Here is a 26332-nt window from a genome sequence, read left to right on the forward strand (position 1 = left end):
ACTTAAAACTTTATGACATTACTAAATTTTGTGTCTGCATATATGCATACTTGTCTTTCTTGAATGAAGACTAAGAGCTTCTTGAAGGAAAGTATCATATCCATAATCAACTTTTTAAAAACTCCAGTCATTGCCACCATGCTTTGTATACTGTAGACGTTTGCTGAAGCATTTTGAAAGAACAAATGAATGTGAAAGAAATATGAATTTACTTGGTGGGAATTGCTGAAGAGCTCTCTGGTGCTGTGAAATCTGCTTTTATTTTTTATACATTTGTGTTAAAATATATATTTAATGCTGATAGAATGTTAAAACTGGTCTCATTTTTACATCCCCCTTGCTTTGCATTCTTTCATGTTATTTGGAGTTTAAACATATATTTCTCACCAAAAATGTAATTCATATGTAAGAAATAAAAGAAAATATTGTTTTCTTAGGGAAATCAAATTTGTTTATTCTCATATAGTTTGGAATTTTTAAGTATTTTGACAATTCTTAAATAATTTGAATTTTTGTGTAACTAAGAAACACCATTATTTATATCTAATTTGCATCACGTTTTTATTAAGAAAATAATTGATATTGCTCTTTCATTTCAGCTAAACCATTTACTTCTAAAGTGAAACAAATGCGATTACATAGAGAAGACTTTGAAATATTAAAGGTGATTGGTCGAGGAGCTTTTGGGGAGGTAAGAGATTAAGATTTGATAGAAGGTCTGCTAATTGTTTTGGTAGCTGTTGAACACAGTTGTGAGAGAAATTAACAAGTATTGTTACTTGTTACTTGTTAAACAATATTTGTTAAGTTGTGATTGATGTGATTGTGCTGTTGTGATTGATACAATTGCTCAGAAAATAAAGTGTTGAATGAAATATTTCTACTTGGAATTTTTTTTTAAGATCATGTTTTCATATGTACTTCATATGTCAATGTAAATATGAGTGTGTTTCTAGACTCTTTCGTTCTGTTGGTCTATTTATTTGTCTTATTCTAGTATATAAGGAATCTTGATACCTGGTAGTGTGTATAACTCCGACTTCCTTTTTCTACCCCTCTCCCATCTCTCCTCCCCTGATATTTTCATAGTATTTTATTTTGTGTATGTATGTATGTGTTTATTTTTGAGATGGAGTCTCCCGCTGTTGCCCAGGCTGGAGTGCAGTGGCGTGATCTCGGCTCACTGCAACCTGCACCTCCCGGCTTCGAGTGATTCTCCTGCCTTAGCCTCCTGAGTAGCTGGGATTATAGGCATCCGCCATCAGGCCCAGCTAATTTTTGTATTTTTAGTCAAGTCGGGGTTTCCCTGTGTTGGTCAGGCTGGTCTTGAATTCCTGACTTCAAGTGATCTGCCTGCCTTGGCCTCCTAGAGGATATTTTCATAGTATTTTAGAATCAGTTTTTCAGTTTCTACTCACTCGTAGAGATACACATACACGGCTGGGCACGGTGGCTCAAGCCTGTAATCCCAGCACCTTGGGAGGCCAAGACGGGTGGATCACGAGGTCAGGAGATGGAGACCATCCTGGCTAACAAGGTGAAACCCCGTCTCTACTAAAAAATACAAAAAACTAGCCGGGCGAGGTGGCGGTCAGGTGGCGGGCGCAGGTAGTTCCAGCTACACGGGAGGCTGAGGCAGGAGAATGGCGTGAACCCGGGAGGCGGAGCTTGCAGTGAGCTGAGATCCGGCCACTGCACTCGTGCCTGGGTGACAGAGCAAAGACCCCGTCTCAAAAAAAAAAAAAAAAAATACACATACATGTACGCGCACACACACACACACACACACACTCTCTCTCTCTCTCTCTCTCTCTCTCTGTCTTTTCCAGGAATTTGGGTTAAGTTTGTATTGAAACTGGAGATCAGTTTGCAGTTTATTGGCATCTTAACAATACTACTGAATTAGCTAATCCATAGACATGGTATATTCTTCCATTTATTTAGGGCTTTATAAGTTTCTCTCAATACTGTTTGGTAGTGTTCATTCAGTATAGAAGACCACATCTTTCAGCAGATTTATTCCTGGATATGTGATATTCTTGATATTATTTTAATTAGAATTGTTTGTGAAATTTCATTTCCTAATTGTTTTCTTGGTAGTAGTTAGAAGTATAATTTAATTTTATTGATCTTATACCTTGTTATACTTTTCAAATTAGGAATTTTGTTGAATTTTATTAATACTTTGTCTGCATCTTTTGGGACATTCATGGTTTTTCTCCTTTACTTTATTAATGTGTTGAATTAGGCTGTTATATTTTCACATGTTAAACAATCTTTGCATTCCTAAAATAAGCCCAATTGGCTTGTGATATGTTACCCCTTTGTATGTACCAATGGACTTCATGTGCTTTTTCTGTGTTGTTAGGATCTTTGCACCTATGTTCTTAAGATAAATTGGCCTGTAATTTTCCTACTTCGAATGTTCTGATCAGATTTTGGTATCTTGGTTTTGCTGGTCTTACAAGAAGAGGGAAATGTTCCCCCCTTTACTGCTCTCCAGAAGAGTTAGTGAAGATTGTTGTTATTTTTTTCCTCATATGCTTACAAGACTTAACTGGTGAAGCCTCTGAGACCAGAGGTTGCTAGTGAAAAAGTTTTAAATAATATGTTTAATTTCTTTAATGGAAATAAAATGACTTGTATATATGTATTAGTTTTGCTAGGTTTTGCTAGGTTTATCCATTTCATCTAAGTTTTAAAACTTATTACTGTATTGATCATTTCTGTCTTAAAACTTTTCTTGCTAGGGGTTTATCAGTTTATTATCTTTTCCGTGAATTAACTTGGCCTTTTGAATTTTGTTATTGTAGATTTGTTTTCTGGTTATTTAATTTCTGCACTTTATAATATTTTCTTTGGTTTTAACTTGCTATTGTTTTTCTGATTTTTTGAAATAGCATTGATATCTAGCCCTTCTTTTCAAATCTGTGGTTAAGGCTATATATTTTTAGCTATAGCAGACATATTTTGATATGTCATATATATGTATATATTTTTTGCTTAAAATACAGTGTGATTTTAAATCTCTATTTTTTGATGTATGAATTTAAAGTCCATTAAAAAAATTTCTAAACATTTAGAAAATTTTCTAGTTTGTTTTTTTATTATTATTATAATGTAATTTAAAAGTGGTTAGAACACATACTCTATGTGATTGGAATCCTTTGAAATTTGCTGTGCAGTGTTCTGTAAATATCACTTAGGTCAAGTTCAAAATCTTGTTTAAATCTTCAACATCCTTACTTTCTGTTTTTTTCAGTTTGATCTGTCATTTCCTGAGAGAGGATTTCTTCATTTCTTTCAGTTTTTGCTGATAACATATGTACAGTTATTATATCTTCCTGGTGATTAACTCATTCATCATTATGGAGTGTTCCCATTATCTCGAGAGTTTTTTGATGTAAATTTTCCTTAATCTGATATTAGTAGAACTACTCCAACTCTTTTTTATTAGTATTTTCATTAAATATCTTATTCTGTCCTTTTAGTTTTAGCTTTCTATAAACATGTGGTATGTTTCCTGTTCAGTAGAATATAATTAGGTTTTTGTTTTATATTTGTTTTACTCATTTTGTGTTATTTTTCTCTCATTTCTTGCTTTTTCTTGGATTAATGGAATATTTTAAATTATACCTCCCAATTTTATCTTCTTTTATGGGTTCCCCTGGTGATTACCACACGTATCCTTGGTAAATTTATATTTTGCCAATTCCCATTTACCCAATTTCTACCTTTTTTTTTTGGTCATTGCTGTCATGTATTTTAGTTCCATATATATTTGAAACCCCAATATACATATATTGTACCTATTTATGTAGGTTTACCCACATATTTATATTTTCTCTGCTCTTCACATTCATGTACTTCCCTTTGGGATCATTTTCCTTTTGACTTAAACATTCCCTTTAATATTTCTGTTTTATATTTAGAGACAAAGTTTTGCTTTGTCTCTCTGGCTGCAGTGCAGTGGTATGATCATAGCTCACTGCAGCCTTGAATTCCTGGGCCCAAGTGATCCTCCTACCTCAGCATCCTGGGTAGCTAAGACTATAGATGTGCACCAGCATGCTTGGCTAATTTGTAAATTTTCTTGTAGTGATGGGATTTTACTACATTGCCCAGGCTGGTTTCAAACTCCAAGGCTCAAGCAGTGCTCCTGCCTCAGCCTCCCAAAGTGCTGGGATTATAGTTATGAGGCACTGTGCCTGGCCCCCTTTAGTATTTCTTCAATGTAAGTCTGCTGATGACAAATTTTCTGATTTTATTTGTCTGAAAAAATATTTTTTTGAGGTTCTAAAATTAAAAAAAAATTGAAGTATATTGTGGTATACACATACACATCAGTTTTAAAAAATATACACACATACAACTTGATGGATTTTTACATTTTTTTAGGGTACAAAACAAGAAATGGCATTTTATTCTTATGCCATTTGACCATAGCATTCTTTTTTTATTTTCTATTTTTTTATTTGAGATGGAGTTTTGCTCTTGTCACCCAGGCTGGCGTGAAATGGTGCAATCTTGGCTCACTGCAACCTCCACCACCCGGGTTCAAGTGATTCTCCTGCCTCAGCCTCCCAAGTAGCTGGGATTACAAGTGCCTGCTACCACGCCTGGCTAATTTTTATATTTTTAGTAGACATGCGGTTTCACCTTGTTGGCCAGGCTGGTCTCGAACTCCTGACCTCAGGTGATGCACCCATGTTGACCTCCCAAAGTGCTGGGATTAACAGGCGTGAGCCACCATGCCCGGCCTTATTTATTTATTTTTTAATTTTTGTGGGTACATAGTTTATGTATTTATGGAGTATATGAGATATTCTGGTACAGACATGCAATGCTTAATAATTGCATCATGGAAAATTGGATACCCACGTTATTTCAGAATGGACATTCAGGCATTCAAGCCTTTATCCTTTGTGTTACAGAAAATCCAGTTGTACTTAGTTATTTCAAAATGGACAATTATTATTGGTCCTTTGTGTTACAAAAAATCCAGTTGTACTCTTTTAGTTATTTCAGAATGGACAATTAAATTATTATTGACTACAGTGCCCCTGTTGTGCTACCAAATACTAGGTCTTGGTCATTCTGTTTTTTTTGTACTCATTAATCATCCCCATTTCCTCCTTTTTTTCCACATCCTCAGTAGCATTTGTTACTGCCTGACTTGTGGATAAAAGTCATTTTAACTGGGGTGAGACGATACCTCATTGTAGTTTTAATTTGCATTTCTCTGGTGATCAGTGATGTTGAGCACTTTTTTCATATGCCTGTTTGCCATTTGTATGTCTTTTTTATCAAAATCTTTAGCCCATTTTAAAAACTGGATTATCAGATTGTTTCCTAGAGTTGTTTGAATTCCTTGTATATTCTGGTTATTAATCCCTTGTCAGATGAGTAGTTTGCAAATACTTCCTCCCATTCTGTGACTTGTCTCTTCACTTTGTTGATTGTTTCCTTTGCTGTGCAGAAACTTTTTAACTTGATGTCATCTTATTTGTCCATTTTTTGCTTTGGTTGCCTGTGTTTTAAGAAATTTTTGTGCAGACCAGTGTCCTGGAGATTTTCATCAATGTTTTCTTTTAGTAGTTTTATACTTTGAGGTATTAGACTTAAGTCTTTAATCCATTTTGATTTGTTTTTGATATAAGGTGAGAGATAGGGATCAAATTTCCTTCTTCTGCATATGGATATCCAGTTTTTCCAGCACCGTTTATTAAAGAAACTGTGTTTTCCCTAACATTCTTGGCACCGCTGTTGAAAATTAGTTCACTGTAGGTATGTAGATTTCCTTCTGGGTTCTTTATTCAGTTTCATTAATCTATGTGTCTGTTTTTATATCAGTACCATGCTGGTTTGGTTACTGTAGCTCTGTAGTATAATTTGAAGTCAGATAATATAACTCCTCCAGTTTCATTCTTTTTGCTTGGGATAACTTTGGCTATTCTGGGTCTTTTGTAATTCCATATAAATTTTAGGATTATTTTTTCTATTTCTGTGAAGAATGTCATTAATATTTTGACAGGGATTGCATTGAATCTGTAGATTGCTTCGGCAGTATGGATATTTTAACAGTATTGATTCTTCTAACCCATGAGCATTGAATATCTTTTCAGTTTTTTGTGTCCTCTTCAATTTCTTTCATCAGTGTTTCATCAGTATATTGAGGTGTGTGTGCATGTGTGCACATACCTCACATATATATGTTTATATACTTCAATTAAAAAATACACATACGTAACTTGATGGATTTTTACATTTTTGTAGGGGACAAATAAACAGTAGCATTTTATTCTTATACCATTTGACCATAGCATTTGTGTTCTATAGTTTTCACTGTAGACATCTTTTACTTCTTTGCCTGATTTAATTTCTAGGTATTTAATATTAGTTGTGGCTATTGTACATGGGATTACTTTTTTGAATTCTTTTTCAGGTTGTTCATCGTTGGCATAGAGAAATGCTACTGATTTTTCTATGTTGATTTTGTATCCTGCAACTTTACTGAATTTGTTTATCAGTTTGAATAAGATTTTGTGTGTGTGTATGTGTGGAGTCTTTAGGTTTTCCAAAATATAAGACCATATCATCTTCAAACAAGGGTAATTTGACTTCTTTCTTTCCAATTTGGGCATCCTTTTGTTCTTTTGTTTAATTGCTCTAGCTAGTACTTAACGAACTGTGCTGTACTTGAATATTGATATCTTTCTCTAGATTTGGAAAGTACTCTCATTATCCCTTTAATAAACTTTCTACTCCTATTTTCTCTACCTTCTCTTTAAGGTCGATAGCTCTTAGATTTACCCCTTTGAGACTGTTTCCTAGATCTTATACATGTGCTTCATTGCTTTTCATTCTTTTTTCTTCTGTCACCTCTGTGTATTTTCAAATAGCCCATTTTCAAGCTCAGTAATTCTTGCTTCTGCTTGATCAATTCTGCTATTAAGAGACTTTGATGCATTCTTTAACATGTCAGTTGCGTTTTTCAACTCTAGAATTTCTGCTTGATTTTTAAAAATTATTATTTTTTTGTTTATTTATTTATTTTGAGATGGAGTCGCATTCTGTCACTCAGGTTGGAGTGCAGTGGTGTGATCTTGGCTCACTACGGCCTCCATCTCCTGAGTTCAAGCAATTCTCCTGTCTCAGCCTCCCAAGTAGCTGGGACTACAGGTGCGTACCACGCTCAGCTAATTTTTGTATTTTTAATAGAGATGAGGTTTTACAGTGTTGGCCAGGCTGGTCTCGAACTCCTGACGTCAGGTGATCTGCCTGCCTTGGCCTCCCAAAGTGTTGGGATTATAGGCATGAGCCACTACGCCTGGCCCCCTTTTTAATTATTTTAATCTGTTTGTGAAATTTGTCTTATAGAATCCCGAATTCCTTCTCTGTGTTATCTTGAATTTCTTTGAGTTTCCTCAAAATAGCTATTGTTTTTTAAGATGGGGTCTCACTCTGTTGCCCAGGCTGGAGTGCAGTGGTGCCATCTCAGCTCACTACAACCTCCGCCTCACTACAACCTCCAGCTCACTACAAGCCCTTCTCCTGCCTCAGCCTCCTGAGTAGCTAGGATTACAGGCTTGGACCATCATGCCTGGCTACTTTTTGTATTTTTTTTTAAAATAGAGATGGAGTTTCACCGTGTTGGCCAGGCTGGTCTTTGACTTCAAATGATCTGCCTGCTTGGCTTCCCAAAGTGCTGGGATTACAGGCATGAGCCACTGCACCTGGCCAAAATAGCTTTTTGTTTTGAGACAAAGTTTCGCTCTGTTGCCCAGGCTAAAGTGCAGTGACGTGATCTTGGCTCACTGCAACCTCCGCCTCCCGGGTTCTTCCACATCAGCCTCCTGAGTAGCTGGGATTACAGGCACCTACCACCACCCCTGGCTAATTTTTGTATTTTTAGTAGAGATGGGGTTTCACTATGTTGGCCAGGCTGGTCTCGAACTTCTGACCTCAAGTGATCCACCCGCCTCAGCCTCCCACAGTGCTGGGATTACAAGTGTGAGCCACCGTGCTTGGCCCAAAATAGCTATTTTGAGTTCTGTGTCTGAAATGTCATGTGTCTTTGTTTTCTCCAGGATTGATCCCTGATGCCTTATTTAGTTCATTTGATGAGGTCAGGTTTTTGTGGATAGTGTTGATGCTTTTAGATGTTTTTTGGTGTCTGGACATTGAAGAGTTAGGTATTTATTATAGACTTTGCAGTCTGGTCTTGTTTGTACTTGTCTTTCTTGGGAAGGCATTCCAGGTATTTGAAGGGACTTGGGCCCAAAGGCCAGTAACACGGTGGTTTTTGCAGTCTTGTATAGGTATTGCCTTGGTGGTCTTGGATAAGATCCAAAAGAATTCTCTGGATTACCAGGCAAAAACTCTTACTCTTTTCCTTTACTTTCTTCCAAACATATGGAGTCTTTCTCTCTGTGCTGAGCCACCTGGAACTCTGGGGATTTGGTGATACAAGTACCCCTGTGGCCACCATCACTGGGACTGTGCTGGGTCAGACCTGAAGCCCAGCATAGCAAAACCTTAGCATTCTGCCTGATGTTTTATTTTACTATGACTGTGCTGTCATTCAAACCACAATACAAAAAGTCCTTCCCGCTCTTCTCTCCCCTTTCCACATGTAGAGGAGGAGCCCCTCTCTGTGGCCAGCACCATGACTGGTCCATGAGCGGTTCTGCCAGGCCACACCGCCAGTGTTCACTTAAAGCCCAAAAGCTCTTCCGTCAGCTTGTGGTGAATGTTGCCAGGCCTGGGACTCACCCTTTAGGCAGTGGGCTTTCCTCTGGCCCAGAGCCAGTCCAGAAATGGTGTCCAAGAGGCTGGACTTGGGGATCTGAAAAGCCTGCCTTTTGCTCTGCCCCACTGTGATACCTGAAAGCAAGACAAAGTTCCCTTTACATTTCCCTCTGCTTTTCTCTAACAGAAGGAGTCTTTCTTGGTGGCCACCACAACTGGGAATGTGCTGGATCTCACTTGAAGCAAGTAGCCTCAGACCTTAAGGCCCACGGCATACTCCCTGGGTATTGCTGGTGCCCAATGGCAATTCCGTGCCCAAGAAATCTTTAGTCAGCAGGTGGTGAGTCCTGCCAGGACCGAATCCTTCTTTTCAAGGCAACGGGTTCCCTTTTGGCCCACAGCATGTCTAGAAATGTCGTCGGGGAGCTAGGGCCTGGAATGGGGGCCTCATGGGTCTGCCTGATGCTCGATTCCAGTGTTGTTGAGCTGGTATCCAAAACGCAAGACAAAGTCGGGGCTGTGCACGGTGGCTCACGCCTGTAATCTCAGCACTTTGGGAGGCCAAGGTGGGCAGATCACCTGAGGTCAGGAGTTCGAGACCAGCCTGGCCAACATGGCGAAGCCCCATCTCTACTAAAAATACAAAAATTAGCTGGGTGAAGTGGTACGTGCCTGTGGTCCCAGCTACTGGGGAGGTTGAGACGGGAGAATTGCTTTAACTTGGGAGGCAGAGGTTGGCAGTGAGCTGAGATGGCGCCACTGCACTCCAGCCTGGGCGACAGAGTGAGACTCCGTCTCAAAAAAAAAAAAACAAAAAAACCCACAAAAGATGCAAGACAAAGTCCTCTTTACTCTTTGCTCTCCTGTTCTTAAGCAGAAGGAAGCAGTCACTCTGGTTCCCGTGAGCTGCACTGCCTGGGTTGGGGGATGGACAGTTGATGCCTTTCTAGGTCATGTGCAACCCTAGTTCACTGGCTCCAAGCACTAGGGGTTGCCTAGGAATTGGAGTCCTTGTTAGAACACAACTTGACTGACATTCAAGTTTACCTAGGACCCCAGAGCACTTCAGCCTGCAGTGGTGATGCTTGCTGGGAAACTCTCGTTCTGACCTGCTGGGATAGGTGACTCCCCTTTGGCTAGAGCTAGTCAAATGTCCCCTCCAAGCATGGCCACTGGGCTGAGTCCAGCAGGGCTTCATTCTCTACTGTGACAGGGCAGCACTGAGTGTCTGTGCTTTCCCTCCCTGAAGTATATTCTCTCTCTCTACCTCATGGCCGTTGCCAGGGAATAGGAAATAGGGGTGGCATCCATGATTCAAGACTGTTTCTCCTGTCTTCCTAATGCCTTTTTTCAAGATACGAAGTTAAAACCAGGTACTGTGATTGTTTACCTGAGTTTTGGTTCTTGTGATAGTGCTTTTCTCTTTGCTGATAGCTTTTAAAATTTGCTGTTCCAGCATGGTGTGGGGGAGCTTGAATGGTGTAGGCTTCTATTCCACTACCTTGCTTCACCACTGGTCACAGCCAGATTTTCACGTTTATATGAACTTGTATAAACCATCAGGCAGTTCAAGATATAGAACATTTCTAGCATTCCGATAGGCTCCCATTGCTCCCCCTGCCATGTGAATAATCACTTCTTTATTAACTATTCTGTTAACTATTTTGACTTCTATCACCCTAGGTTTTTTTTTTTTTTTTTTTTTTGCTTGCTTTTGAGTTTTATGTTAATGGAATTATGTAATATATACGCTTTGGTTTCTAGCTTCTTGTGCTCAACAGTACACTTTTGTAATTCATTCTTGTTTTTCACTGGTTCACAGTATTTTTCTTAATATGGACATGCCACAAGTTATTTATTAATGGTGTTCAAGTTGTTTATGGTTTTTGGCCATTATGTATAATGCTGTTATGAACATTTTTGTGCATATCTTTTGGGAGATATGAGCACTTATTTGTGTTTGATATAAATTTAGAATTGCTGGGTCACAGGATAGGCTTATTTAGCTTTAGTAGATAATGCCAAATAATTTCCCAAGTGGTTAATTCCCATCAACAGTGTATAAAGGTCCCAGTTGCTTTATAACTTCACTAACACGGGTCTTTTTTTTTTTTACTTTAGGTTTTTTTTTTAGTGAGTGAGTAGCTGTATTGTGATATTTCATTTTGCATTTCTTGATAGTGTCTACATTTGAACACATTTTCATATCACTTAGATATCCTTTCCATGAAGTGCACATTTTGGGGTTGGGTAAGTAGGAGTTGCGTGGGTGAGTTGTCTGACTTATCTTCATATTCTAGATTCAGATCCGTTGTTGGAGATGTACACTCATGTGTGTGTGTATATATGTGACACATCTTTTCTGTGGCTTGGCATTTCCCTGTCTCCAAAGATCTTGTATTAAACAGAAATTCTTAGTGTTAATGGAGTCCAATTAATTAAACTTTTCTTTATAATTAGTGATTTTTGTGTTAAGAAATTTTCTTCTAACCTCGAGGTCATGAACATATTTTCCTCTAATTAAAATAAATTCTTTCTCTGATCGTTCAAGAGAAACCTTTCATATTTAGATGTCTCATCTATCTGGTATTGACTGTTTTGTGTTTTCTGAGGTATAGGTTAAAGTTCACTTTATTCTTAGTGGTTTCTGATTATTGTTTGTTGTAAAGACTACCTTTTTCACATTTAATTGCAAAGGAACTTTTACTTACGTAACTAACCTATGTGTGTTACTTACTAATTTTTAAAAAACAGTTTTCAATGTAGAAGTCTTTTTTAAAAACAATTTTTAAGGTCAGGGGTACACTTGCAGGATTGTTAAATAGGTAAACTTGTGTCATGGGCATTTGTTGTACAGGTTATTTCATCGCCCAGATTTTTTTTTTTATTATTATACTTTAAGTTCTAGGGTACATGTGCATAATAACATGCAGGTTTGTTACATATGTATACTTGTGCCATGTTGGCGTGCTGCACCCATCAACTCGTCAACACCCGTCAACTCGTCATTTACATCAGGAATAACTCCCAGTGCAATTCCTCCCCCCTCGCCGCTCCCCATGATAGGCCCTGGTGTATGATGTTCCCCTTCCTGAGTCCAAGTGATCTCATTGTTCAGTTCCTACCTATGAGTGAGAACATGCGGTGTTTGGTTTTCTGTTCTTGCGATAGTTTGCTGAGAATGAGGGTTTCCAGCTGCATCCATGTCCCTACAAAGGACACGAACTCATCCTTTTTTATGGCTGCATAGTATTCCATGGTGTATATGTGCCACATTTTCTTAATCCAGTCTGTCACTGATGGACATTTGGGTTGATTCCAAGTCTTTGCTATTGTGAATAGTGCCGCAATAAACATACGTGTGCATGTGTCTTTATAGCAGCATGATTTATAATCCTTTGGGTATATACCCAGTAATGGGATGGCTGGGTCATATGGTACTTCTAGTTCTAGATCCTTGAGGAATCGCCATACTGTTTTCCATAATGGTTGAACTAGTTTACAATCTCACCAACAGTGTAAAAGTGTTCCTATTTCTCCACATCCTCTCCAGCACCTGTTGTTTCCTGACTTTTTAATGATCACCATTCTAACTGGTGTGAGATGGTATCTCATTATGGTTTTGATTTGCATTTCTCTGATGGCCAGTGATGATGAACATTTTTTCATGTGTCTGTTGGCTGTATGAGTGTCTTCTTTTGAGAACTGTCTGTTCATGTCCTTTGCCCACTTTTTGATGGGGTTGTTTGTTTTTTTCTCGTAAATTTGTTTGAGTTCTTTGTAGGTTCTGGATATTAGCCCTTTGTCAGATGAGTAGATTGCAAAAATTTTCTCCCATTCTGTAGGTTGCCTGTTCACTCTGATGGTAGTTTCTTTTGCTGTGCAGAAGCTCTTTAGTTTAATGAGATCCCATTTGTCAATTTTGGCTTTTGTTGCCGTTGCTTTTGGTGTTTTAGACATGAAGTCCTTGCCCATGCCTATGTCCTGAATGGTATTACCTAGGTTTTCTTCTAGGGTTTTAATGGTATTAGGTCTAACATTTAAGTCTCTAATCCATCTTGAATTAATTTTCATATAAGGAGTAAGGAAAGGATCCAGTTTCAGCTTTCTACTTATGGCTAGCCAATTTTCCCAGCACCATTTATTAAATAGGGAATCCTTTCCCCGTTTCTTGTTTTTGTCAGGTTTGTCAAAGATCAGATGGCTGTAGATGTGTGGTATTATTTCTGAGGACTCTGTTCTGTTCCATTGGTCTATATCTCTGTTTTGGTACCAGTACCATGCTGTTTTGGTTACTGTAGCCTTGAAGTATAGTTTGAAGTCAGGTAGCATGATGCCTCCAGTTTTGTTCTTTTGACTTAGGATTGTCTTGGCAATGTGGGCTCTTTTTTGGTTCCATATGAACGTTAAAGCAGTTTTTTCCAATTCTGTGAAGAAAGTCATTGGTAGCTTGATGGGGATGGCATTGAATCTATAAATTACCTTGGGCAGTATGGCCATTTTCACGATATTGATTCTTCCTATCCATGAGCATGGAAAGTTCTTCCATTTGTTTGTGTCCTCTTTTATTTCACTGAGCAGTGGTTTGTAGTTCTCCTTGAAGAGGTCCTTTACATCCCTTGTAAGTTGGATTCCTAGGTATTTGATTCTCTTTGAAGCAATTGTGAATGGAAGTTCATTCCTGATTTGGCTCTCTGTTTGTCTGTTACTGGTGTATAAGAATGCTTGTGATTTTTGCACATTAATTTTGTATCCTGAGACTTTGCTGAAGTTGCTTATCAGCTTAAGGAGATTTTGGGCTGAGACAATGGGGTTTTCTAAATATACAATCATGTCATCTGCAAACAGGGACAATTTGATTTCTTCTTTTCCTAACTGAATACCCTTGATTTCTTTCTCTTGCCTGATTGCCCTAGCCAGAACTTCCAACACTATGTTGAATAGGAGTGGTGAGAGAGGGCATCCCTGTCTTGTGCCAGTTTTCAAAGAGAATTTTTCCAGTTTTTGCCCATTCAGTATGATATTGGCTGTGGGTTTGTCATAATTAGCTCTTATTATTTTGAGATACGTTCCATCAATACCGAATTTATTGAGCGTTTTTAGCATGAAGGGCTGTTGAATTTTGTCAAAGGCCTCTTCTGCATCTATTGAGATAATCATGTGGTTTTTGTCTTTGGTTCTGTTTATATGTTGGATTACGTTTATTGATTTGCGTATGTTGAACCAGCCTTGCATCCCAGGGATGAAGCCCACTTGATCATGGTGGATAAGCTTTTTGCTGTGCTGCTGGATCCGGATTGCCAGTATTTTATTGAGGATTTTTGCATCGATGTTCATCAGGGATATTGGTCTAAAATTCTCTTTTTTTGTTGTGTCTCTGCCAGGCTTTGGTATCAGGATGATGTTGGCCTCATAAAATGAGTTAGGGAGGATTCCCTCTTTTTCTGTTGAGTGGAATAGTTTCAGAAGGAATGGTACCAGCTCCTCCTTGTACCTCTGGTAGAATTCAGCTGTGAATCCATCTGGTCCTGGACTTTTTTTGGTTGTTAGGCTATGAATTATTGCCTCAATTTCAGAGCCTGCTATTGGTCTATTCAGGAATTCTGCTTCTTCCTGGTTTAGTCTTGGGAGAGTGTAAGTATCCAGGAAATTATCCATTTCTTCTAGATTTTCCAGTTTATTTGCGTAGAGGTGTTTATAGTATTCTCTGATGGTAGTTTGTATTTCTGTGGGGTCAGTGGTGATATCTCCTTTATCATTTTTTATTGCATCTATTTGATTCTTCTCTCTTTTCTTCTTTATTTTTATTTATTTATTTTTTTTTTTTCTTTTGTTTTTTGAGACGGAGTCTCGCTCTGTTGCCCAGGCTGGAGTGCAGTGGCGCGATCTCGGCTCACTGCAAGCTCCGCCTCCTGGGTTTACGCCATTCTCCTGCCTCAGCCTCCTGAGTAGCTGGGACTACAGGCACCCGCCACCGCGCCCGGCTAATTTTTTGTATTTTTAGTAGAGACGGGGTTTCACCGTGGTCTCGATCTCCTGACCTTGTGATCCGCCCGCCTCGGCCTCCCAAAGTGCTGGGATTACAGGCATGAGCCACCGCGCCCGGCCTCTTTTCTTCTTTATTAGTCTTGCTAGCAGTCTATCAATTTTGTTGATATTTCAAAAAACCAACTCCTGGATTCATTGATTTTTTGGAGGGTTTTTTGCTTCTCTATCTCCTTCAGTTCTGCTCTGATCTTAGTTATTTCTTGCCTTCTGCTAGCTTTTGAATGTGTTTGCTCTTGCTTCTCTAGTTCTTTTAATTGTGATGTTAGAGTGTCAATTTTAGATCTTTCCAGCTTTCTTTTGTGGGCATTTAGTGCTATAAAATTCCCTCTACACACTGCTTTAAATGTGTCCCAGAGATTCTGGTGTGTTGTATCTTTGTTCTCATTGGTTTCAAAGAACATCTTTATTTCTGCCTTCATTTGGTTATGTACCCAGTAGTCATTCAGGAGCAGGTTATTCAGTTTCCATGTAGTTGAGCGGTTTTGATTGAGTTTCTTAGTCCTGAGTTCTAGTTTGATTGCACTGTGGTCTGAGAGACAGTTTGTTATAATTTCTGTTCTTGTACATTTGCTGAGGAGTGCTTTACTTCCAATTATGTGGTCAATTTTGGAATAAGTGTGATGTGGTGCTGAGTAGAATGTATATTCTGTTGATTTGGGGTGGAGAGTTCTGTAGATGTCTATTAGGTCTGCTTGCTGCAGAGATGAGTTCAATTCCTGGATATCCTTGTTAACTTTCTGTCTCGTTGATCTGTCTAATGTTGACAGTGGAGTGTTGAAGTCTCCCATTATTATTGTATGGGAGTCTAAGTCTCTTTGTAAGTCTCTAAGGACTTGCTTTATGAATCTGGGTGCTCCTGTATTGGGTGCATATATATTTAGGATAGTTAGCTCTTCCTTTTGAATTGATCCCTTTACCATTATGTAATGGCCTTCTTTGTCTCTTTTGATCTTTGATGGTTTAAAGTCTGTTGTATCAGAGACTAGTATTGCAACCCCTGCTTTTTTTTTTGTTCTCCATTTGCTTGGTAGATCTTCCTCCATCCCTTTATTTTGAGCCTATGTATGTCTCTGCGTGTGAGATGGGTCTCCTGAATACAGCAAACTGATGGGTCTTGACTCTTTATCCAGTTTGCCAGTCTGTGTCTTTTAATTGGACCATTTAGTCCATTTACATTTAAAGTTAATATTGTTATGTGTGAACTTGATCCTGCCATTATGATATTAACTGGTTATTTTGCTCGTTAGTTGATGCAGTTTCTTCCTAGCCTCGATGGTCTTTACATTTTGGCATGTTTTTGCAATGGCTGGTACTGGTTGTTCCTTTCTATGCTTAGTGCTTCCTTCAGGGTCTCTTGTAAGGCAGGCCTGGTGGTGACAAAATCTCTAAGCATTTGCTTATCTGTAAAGGATTTTATTTCTCCTTAGCTTATGAAACTTAGTTTGGCTGGATATGAAATTCTGGGTTTAAAATTCTTTTCTTTAAGAATGTTGAATATTGGCCCCCACTCTCTTCTGGCTTGTAGAATTTCTGCTGAGAGATCTGCTGTTAGTCTGATGGGCTTCACTTTGTGGGTAACCCGACCTTTCTCTCTGGCTGCCCTTAAGATTTTTTCCTTCATTTCAACTGTGGTGAATCTGGCAATTATGTGTCTTGGAGTTGCTCTTCTCGAGGAGTATCTTTGTGGCGTTCTTTGTATTTCCTGAATTTGAATGTTGGCCTGCCCTACTAGGTTGGGGAAGTTCTCCTGGATGGTATCCTGAAGAGTGTTTTCCAACTTGGTTCCATTTTCCCCCTCACTTTCAGGCACCCCAATCAGACGTAGATTTGGTCTTTTTACATAATCCCATACTTCTTGCAGGCTTTGTTCTTTTTCTTCTTTTTTCTTTAGGTTTCTCTTCTCGCTTCATTTCATTCATTTGATCCTCAATCGCTGATACTCTTTCTTTCAGTTGATCGAGTCGGTTACTGAAGCTTGTGCATTTGTCACGTATTTCTCGTGTCATGGTTTTCATCTCTGTCAATTCGTTTATGGCCTTCTCTGCATTAATTATTCTAGTTATCAATTCTTCCACTCTTTTTTCAAGATTTTTAGTTTCTTTGCGCTGGGTACGTAATTCCTCCTTTAGCTCTGAGAAGTTTGATGGACTGAAGCCTTCTTCTCTCATCTCGTCAAAGTCATTCTCCGTACAGCTTTGATCCGTTGCTGGCGATGAGCTGCGTTCCTTTGCAGGGGGCGATGTCCTCTTGTTTTTTGAATTTCCAGCTTTTCTGCCCTGGTTTTTCCCCATATTTGTGGTTTTATCTGCCTCTGGTCTTTGATGATGGTGACGTACTCATGGAGTTTTGTTTTGGGTGTCCTTCCTTTTTGTTAGTTTTCCTTCTAACAGTCAGGACCCTCAGCTGTAGGTCTGTTGGAGATTGCTTGAGGTCCACGCCAGACCTTGTTTGCCTGGGTATCAGCAGCAGAGGCTGCAGAAGATAGAATATTGCTGAACAGCAAGTGTACCTGTCTGATTCTTGCTTTGGAAGCTTCCTCTCAGGGGTGTACTCCACCGTGTGAGGTGTGGGGTGTCGGTCTGCCCCTAGTGGGGGATGTCTCCCAGTTAAGCTACTCAGAGGTCAGGGACCCACTTGAGCAGGCAGTCTGTCCATTCTTAGATCTTAGCCTCCGTGCTGGGAGATCCACTGCTCTCTTCAAAGCTGTCAGAGAGAGTCGTTTGCATCTGCAGAGGTTTCAGCTGCTTTTTTTTGTTGTTGTTGTTGTTGTTGTTTAGCTGTGCCCTGTCCCCAGAGGTGGAGTCTACAGAGACAGGCAGGACTCCTTTAGCTGCTGTGAGCTCCACACAGTTCGAGCTTCCCAGTGGCTTTATCTACTTAAGCCTCAGCAATGGCGGGCGCCCCTCCCCCAGCCTAGCTGCTGCCTTGCGGGAGATCGCAGACTGCTGTGCTAGCAATGAGGGAGGCTCCGTGGGCGTGGGACCCTCCCGGCCAGATGTGGGATATAATCTGCTGGTGTGCCCGTTTGCTAAGACCCTTGCTAAAGCGCAGGATTGGGGTGGGAGTTACCCGATTTTCCAGGTGTTGTGTGTCTCAGTTCCCCTGGCTAGGAAAAGGGATTCCCTTCCCCCTTGCGCTTCCCAGGTGAGGCGATGCCTCCCCTGCTTCAGCTCTTGCTGGTTGGGCTGCAGCAGCTGACCAGCACCGACTGTCCTGCACTCCCTAGTGAAATGAACCCAGTACCTCAGTTGAAAATGCAGAAATCACCCGTCTTCTGTGTCGCTCACACTGGGAGTTGGAGACTGGAGCTGTTCCTATTCGGCCATCTTGTTCCGCCCTCCTCATCACCCAGATATTAAGCTCAGTACCCATTAGTTATTTTTTCCTGATCCTCTCCCTCCTCCTACCCTCCATCCTCTGATAGGTCCCAGTGTGTGTTGTTCCCTTCTTTGTGTCCATGTGTACTCATCATTTAGCTCCCACTTACAAGTGAGAACGTGGGGTATTTGGTTTTCTGTTCCTGTGTTAATTTGCAGAGGATAATGGCCTCCAGCTCCATCCATGTCTCTGCGAAGGACATGATCTCATTTTTTTTCTGTGGCTGCATAGCGTTCCATGGTGTATATGTACCACATTTAGAAATCTAGTCCACCATTAATGAGCATTTAGGTTGATTCCATGTCTTTGCTATTGTGAACAGTGCTGCAGTGAATATATGTGTGCATGTGTCTTTATAAGAGAAGAGTTTATATTCCTTTGGGTATATACCCAAGTAATGGGATTGTTGGGTCAAATGGTACTTCTGTTTTTGATCTTTGAGGAAAATATTTTTCAATGTAGATGTCTTGTTCATGTTTCACTAAATTTATGGGTCTGATTTCTTTTCTTTACCTGCCCCAATCCAATTCTTTTTTTATTTAATTTTTTTGAGTCTGATGTTTTTTGGTTAGCTAGTAAAGGATAGTTCTAGAAATCTGTTTTTTATTTTCTTGCTGTGATAGAAATACAATTGGCTTTAAAAATATTAATCTTTTATTTAAGGAACTTGATTATATTAACTTATTCTAGTTTGTACATAAATTTTTTGAATTTTCTATATACTCATCTTGATCTTCAAATAATGATAGCATTTGTTCTTCCCAATATTTATTCCTTTTATTTCTTTTTCCTGTATTATTGTAATAGAGGAGATTTTAATAATGTTGAATTTAAGTGCTGAAACTGGGCATCCTTGTCTGGTTTGTGAATCAGGGGAAAGTGTTCAGCATTTTACTAATGATTAAGAAGTTTGCTACTACTATTTTTTTAAAAAATGATTACTCTTTTTCCTTTTTGTCCTAGTCTGTAGAGAGCTTTTATCGTTAATAGGAGTTAACTTTTATCAAAAGCTCCATCTGTATCTATTTTGATATGATTTTACTATGATATTTGGCTAATGTTGAAATTATAATTTTCAAATATACCAATATTGCAATACTATAGAAATTCAGTTGTTCCTGATGTGGCCTTTTAATACATAGTTGGGTTTGATTTGCTGATATTTTGTTTATAATTTTTTGTTTATGTGTATGAGAGAGATTGGCCTTTGTCTATTTTATAGTCTTACATTTTGGAACAATATTTAGCTCATAAAACAATTTGGAAAGTGTTTTTTCTCAATTTTCTGAAAGCATTTGTGTAAGATCGGTGTTGTTTCTTTTTAATAATGTCCAGAAGACCTCACTGGTGAAGACGTATGAACGAGGAGCACAAAATCTTTTTGTTGTTTGTTTAGATCTTCTGAGGTAAATTTTACATACATTGAAATACCCTAATTGTATATGTACAGTTGCTTGAGTTTTTGGAAAATGATCACCCTTATCAAGATACAGAATATTTCTGTTACCCTGGGAAGTTTTCCTCCTTGTTGGTTCCCCACAACTTCCATCAAATGGCAACTGCTGTTTTAACTGCAGATTAATTTTGACTGTTTGAAAATTTCATATAAATGGAATTATACAGTATGTACTGTTATGTGTCCACCTTTCACTCAGGATAATGTCCAAGACTCATCCTTGCAATTGCATGTATTAATCCTTTTTATTACTGAGCAGTATACCATTTTATCAATGTTCCACAGTTTATTCATTTTCCTGTTGATGAACATTTGTTTCCAGTGTTTTGGCTGTAACAAATAAAGCTGATATGAATATTCCTGTACAAGTTTTTATGGAAATATGTTTTTGTTTTCCTTGGGTAAATACCTAGAAGTGGAACTGCTATGCTAGATAGTAGCTGCATGTTTAAATTTAAAAGAAACTGGCATACTACTTCCAGTTGAATTGTACCATTTTACATTCCTACTTATGCCCTGTTCTTGCCCAATATTTTTTATTGTTAATCTTAATTTTACCCATTCTAGTGGGTATGTAGTGGTATTCTGTGGTCTTAATTTTCATTGTTGTTTGCATTTGTGTTATATATCAGCATGGGGTTTTTGTGTTATATATATCATGGGGTTTTTGTGTTATATATGTCATGGGGATTTTGGGTGCCTATTATTCTTACATCTTCGTTTGTGAGGTGTGTGTTCAAATATTTTGCTTAGTCTTTAGAAATTGAAATGTTTGTATTTTTATTGTTGAGCTGTAAGAGTTCTTTGTCAGATGTTTTAGCAATATTTTCTCAGATTGTGTGGTTTGTTCATTTTTAAAACAATTGTTTAATGAGCAGAAGTTTTCAATTTTGAAGGTATAATTTTATCAATTGTTTTCTATTACGGTTAGTATTTCTGTGTTCTAAGAAATCCTTGTTTATACTCAGATCACAAAGATATCTATGTGTTCTTTTCTAAAAGCCTTCTGTTTTTAACTACTATATTTAGATTGGTGATCCATCTCAAATTCATGTATGATGTGAGATCGGCATTGAGATTCATTTTTTTTTCATATTTGTAGCCATTTGTTTCAGCACCATTTGTTGAAAAGGCTGTTTTCCCTTTATTAAGTCATTTTAGCATCTTAGTAAAAAAACCATGTGCTCTATTGCTGTCCTCTCTATTCTCTTTATCTCATTGTCGGCCTTTATGCTAATACCACAGTCGTGATTCCTGTAGCTTTATACTAATGTTGAGATCGTGTAATGAACTCTGAGTGTATAGAGTCCTACTTTGTTCTTTTTCAAGATTGTTTAAATTATTCTAAGACTTTTGCATTTTAGAATCAATGTATCAATTTTTATAAAAGCCTACTGAGTATGCACTGAGTATATAGATACATTTTGGGAGGACCGATATCTTAACAATGTTGAGTCTGTTAGTCTATGAAGCAGGTATTCTCTTTTTTTTTTTAAGGTCTAACTTAATTTTCTCAAGGATGTTTTACAGTTTTAATGTATAGGTCTTCTTCATATTTTCTTAAATTTATTACAAAGTATTTAAGTTTTTTGAGTCTGATAAATGATATCTTTAAAATTTTTACATTCAAACACTGTGCTGCTAATATGTAGATAATATAGTTGATTTTTGTATCAGACTTCTTTCCTGAGATCCTACTGAAGTCATATATTTTTTAGTAGTTTTGTTGTTGTTTTGGTCCCTGGTCTCTTAGTTTTTCTGTATAAGTAGTCCTACTGTGTGATAGGATTTTCAGAATAAGGTCGCTTCCTTTTTACTTTGCAGACTTTCTGTTTGTTTGTCTTGACTTACTGCACTAGCTTGGACCTCCAATACAGTGTTGAATTGGTGTCATAAGGGTGGACATCCTTACCTTATTCCTGAATTGAGGGAGGAAGAATTCAGTGTTTCACTGTTAAGTATGGTGAAATTATTGTTAGGCAATATTTTGGTAGGTGCCTTTTATCTGATTTAAGAGACTGTCTTCTGTTACTATAATAGTTTGCTGAGAATTTAAAAAATATAGTTATTGATGGGTGCTGAATTCTGTCATAAGCTCTTTCTGTATCTACTGAAATCATTATGTGGATTATTTCTTTTAGTTACTTGATAATAGTGGATTACTTTGATTAATGTTTTAATAGACTTTATATTTTAGAGCAGTTTTAAGTTCACAGCAAAATTGAGCAGAATGTACAGAGTTCCTGTATACCTCCTGTTCCCACACTTACCCAACCTTCATCTCCCAAAACACTGAACCAGAACGGTACATTTGTTACAATTCAGGAAACTACATTGACATATTATTATTACCCAAAGTCTGTAGTTTACCTTAGGGTTCACTCTTGATGTTGTACGTTCAGTGGGTTTTGACAAATGTATGTTATGTATCTCCCATTGTAGTATCAAACAGAGTAGTTTCCACTGCCCTAGAAATCTTCTGTGCTTTGTCTGTTTATTCATTTCTCCCTCACCATTGATCCCTGGCCACCACTAGTCTTTTTCTTATTATCTCCATAGTTTTGCATTTTCCAGAATACTTAGAATGATACAGTAGGTAGCCTGTTCAGATGGGCTTTTCTCAGTAATATGCATTTATGGTTCCTCCATGTCTTTCAGTGGCTTGATAGCTCTTTTCTTTTCAGTGCTGAATAATATTACATTGTCTAGATACACTGTGTGCATTGAACATTCTATGTACATTTGAAAATAATGTTTTTTCTACATTTATTGCTTGTTGTGTTTTATATATCAGTTAGCTCTAGATGGTTGATGCTGTCATTAAGCTCTTCCATAATTTCCTAATTTTTGTTTAGTTCTGTCAGTGCTGAGAAGAGGGCTATTAAAGTTTTCAAATATAATTGTGGGTATGTCTGTATTTCCCTGTAGTTTCCTCACTTTTTATTTTATCCATTTTGAAACTTAATTGGTGCATACACGTTCCAATTGTTCATCTTTCTTATACACTGAGTCTTGTATAATGGAATGTTTCCCTTTAAGGTAGTACTGCTTGTTGTGAAGTCTGATTTGCCTCAGTATAGCCAGCTTTCTTAAGATATTAACCTTTTTCATATAGTTAGGTTTTGTATTTTTTCATATATTCTGGTAATCTGTGTATTTTTAAGTGGACTGTTTAGACTGTGGGTCAACAAACTTCTTCTGTAAAGTGACAGTAAATATTTTAGATTTCACAGTTCATATATGTTCTCTGAGGCAACTACTCTTCTCTGTCACTGTAGTGTGAAAAGTAGCCATAGAGAGTTTGCAAATGAATGATGGATGTGGTTGTATTCAAATAAAATTTATTTATAAAAACAGGTAATGGACCAGATTTGACCTTCAGGCCATGGTTTGCTGAAACCTGGTTTAGATGTTTTGTTTGTTTGTTTTTTTAATGAGACAGGGTCTCGCCAGTGTAGTGGTGCCATCATAGCTCACTGTAGCCTCAAACTCCTGGGCTCAAGCTGTCTTCCCACTCACCCTCATAAGTAGCTGGGACTATAGGTGTGCCCCACCATGCCCGGCTAATTAAAAAAAATTTGTTTTAAATAGAGATGGGGGTTCTCACTTTGTTGCCCAGGCTGGTCGTGAGCTCCTGGCCTCAAGTGATCTTCCTGCCTCGGCCTCCCAAAGTGTTGGGATTACAGACATGAGCCACTGTATTCGGCTAGACATTTTTTTTTTTTTTTTTTTTTTTTGAGACAGAGTTTTGCTCTTGTTGCCCAGGCTAGAGTGCAGCGGCGTGATCTCGGCCCACCGCAACCTCCGCCCCTGGGTTCAAGCAATTCTCCTGCCTTAGCCTCCTGAGTAGTTTGGATTACAGGCATGCACCAGCATGCCCGGCTAATTTTGTATTCTTAGTAGAGATGGGGTTTCTCCATGTTGGTCAGGCTGGTCTCTAACTCCGACTTCAGGTGATCTGCCTGCCTCAGCCTCCCAAAGTGCTGGGATTACAGGCATGAGCCCCCGCGCCCGGCCAATAAAACTTTTAATAAGTGGTCCTGAGACAACTGGATAACCATTTGGAAAAGTCCATTTGTGGAACAAGTTAAAACTCTTACATATTCCAGGGCAAACCACAAATGGATCAAAGATTCAAGTGTAAAAAATTAGACAAACACAACCCAAGTATCCGACGTTAGGCAACTGGTTGAATAAACTATGGTATAGCGACATAACAGAATGCTGTGTAGCTGCAGTCAAGAAAGTTCACTGTACCTATGTAGAGCGATCTCCAGAATATATTGTAAAGTGAATAAAATAAGATGCAGGATAGTATTTAAGTATGTCTCTCTTTGTTAAACAGAGGTAGGTAGAAATATTGTTTACACTTGTATGCTTATCCAGTAACAATAGAAAGGGAGTCGAGGGAATGGGGTAGACAGGAGTGGGAGTGACACTTCTAAGCGGGAACCTTTTTATTTTTGTTCTGATTTTTTAAAGCATGTAAATGTGTTACTCATTTTAAGATATCATGTAATAACTTTTCCAGATTGGGCTGAATTCATGTGCAAGTTTCATGAATCATTTAAGGAAGAAGTAATTCTAAACTTCCCCAGATGATAGAAAAAGAAGGACCATTGCCCATTGCCCAAGTCATTTTATGAGGCTAGCATGACCTTGATTCTAAAACCTGACGTGAAGCAACATAGGAAAGAATACATATTATATGCTTTGTTTTGCTTTGTTTTGTTTTTTTGTGGAGACAGGGTCTCATTCTGTCATCCAGGCTGGGGTGCAGTGGCACAATTATGGCTCACTGCAGCCTCGACCTCTTGGGCTCAGTTGATCCTCATACCTCAGCTTCCTGAGTAGCTGGTACCACAGGCATGTGTCACCACACCTGGCTAATTTTTGTATTTTTTGTAGAGGTAGAGTTTTGCCATGTTGCCCAGGCTGGTCTCAAACTCCCAAGCTCAAGCTATCTGCCCATCTTGGTCTCCCAAAGTGCTGTGATTACAGGCATGAGCCACTGTGCCTGGCTTCATATGATATGCTTCTGTCACAAAAGTCAGGATCATGGTTAACTCCGTTGGAAAGGTGGGGGTTGTGATCAGGTAGGGCTGTGGGGGCAGGGTTCTGTGTTATTGCATGTTCTATTTCTTGATCTGAGTTTTAGTTATATGTTTATATGTTTAGTTATATGTTTAGTTATAGTTGTTCATTTTATCATTGTATAAACATAATTTGTTTTGTAGTTGTATGTAGGTATGTTATGATCAATTATAAATGTTATAAAATCATTTAAAAAGAAGGTTTAATAATTATGAAACATATGTCTTATAAATTACTTAAAAATATATACACTAACACTTGATAGATGGAACTTGCGTGGGGAAATAAAAGAACTTTGAACTGTTTAAGATTAGCACTTTTAATATTCCTATATCATAAATTGATAAATCAAGCAGATAAAAAATCAAGACATAGAGGTATTTGTTTTTTTGAAGGGAGAAACTTTTAATGGCACAGTTATTCCAATTCCATGTTAAGATGATTGGTAAAGTAGTGATTTTTAAAAACAGCAAAAGCTGGTTTCTCCCAAATTAGTTTCCCCAAGGGATTAGAGGTCAGTCTGTCAGTCAAATCTATATCCAGTAGGGACCACCCAGTTTTGTTTTAGGCTAGTCTGTTGGGATATATAGTCTAGCTAGCAGAGTTGCAGCTCTAGCAAGTGTTAGAATTGTTCATTCACAGAATCAGCTGAGGTACTTAGAAAGTAAAGATTCTTTAAAAAGAATTATGCTACAGAAAAGAACAGAGAGGATATATGTACAACACAGGAAGACTCAGCTGATTCAGGGACCCCAGTAGAAAGTGGTTTTCTTCATTTAAAAAGCTACTATCATCTCTCCTCTTAACTTACTACAAATCCAGAAAGACAGTACTTGCCAAGAGATACTGATTATATATGGGAATTTAAATCCTCCTTGTTAGGAATTCCATTAGCAATTCTTTTGGAAAACCTGAAATCAAACCCTTTAGGTTCTCACAGAGTTTTACTCTCTGGAGATGCTCTGGTTGGGAGGTTGGTTGGACTAGGAGTTGGAGCAGCAAGCATTGTGTGGAATGCTAGTCTGTGTGAAAGTCCTTATTAGGAAATTTAAAGGGTTCACTTTGCCTTGTCAGTGGTGAAAATCAGTCCTCAAGGAGGCTGAGAGATAGCCAGGTTTGGAGTTATTTTCTGTGTTAGGGACCTCTATATAACCCCCAAAACATAATTCAAATAGTATACACAAAAGTTTGGTTTAGTCCAGTTCTTCAGGCCCTGAAGCACATTAGCCATTGTCTAAACTCTTGAATTATATCTGAACTAAAAGAATAAAAGGACTTTTCACCCATCCCCACTTGCTATATTCAACTGGCCATATTTAAAAAAATATTCAACTCGCCATATTTAAGAAGAACCTTTTGCAGGATTGGCTGGACGGACTACACCATGCTAAAACTTTTTCTAGTACTGATTAGTGTGTGAGATTGCTAGCCAGGATTTCTGACTTGATTCCATAGTGGCCTTTTTCTGAGATAATTTGAAGAAGGCAGTCACCCTAGTCAGTTTTCTAGGAATTGACAGCCAGCCAGTAGGGGGTGGCAATCTTCATTCTCCAGACCAGGATGCAGATGGTGTAGGTTCTCCTCATTTCTTTAGTGTCATGTTGG

General features: G+C 38.3%; 2 protein-coding genes across 24 annotated transcripts in view; one reads left to right on the forward strand and one right to left on the reverse strand.

The window, feature by feature from the left end:
• Positions 1–26332, reverse strand: part of SNAP47 (synaptosome associated protein 47) — a 779054-nt gene that overhangs the window by 616387 nt on the left and 136335 nt on the right. The window lies entirely within an intron of this gene.
• The window catches only part of CDC42BPA (CDC42 binding protein kinase alpha), a 332162-nt gene that overhangs the window by 58928 nt on the left and 246902 nt on the right, over positions 1–26332 (forward strand). For 22 of the 23 annotated variants that reach the window (XR_007719261.1, XM_050757123.1, XM_050757286.1 and 19 more), the window contains exon 2: positions 600–691. Coding sequence is in view for 21 of the 23 variants with exons in the window: in XM_050757123.1 (XP_050613080.1) it covers positions 600–691 (92 nt within the window). In the remaining 2 variants the exon portion in view is untranslated. Of the gene's footprint in view, positions 1–599; positions 692–26332 lie in introns of those variants that run through there. The other variant, XM_050757276.1, reaches the window with a different exon arrangement.

Source organism: Macaca thibetana, chromosome 1 (assembly GCF_024542745.1).
Source record: "Macaca thibetana thibetana isolate TM-01 chromosome 1, ASM2454274v1, whole genome shotgun sequence".
Lineage (NCBI taxonomy): Eukaryota > Metazoa > Chordata > Mammalia > Primates > Cercopithecidae > Macaca > Macaca thibetana.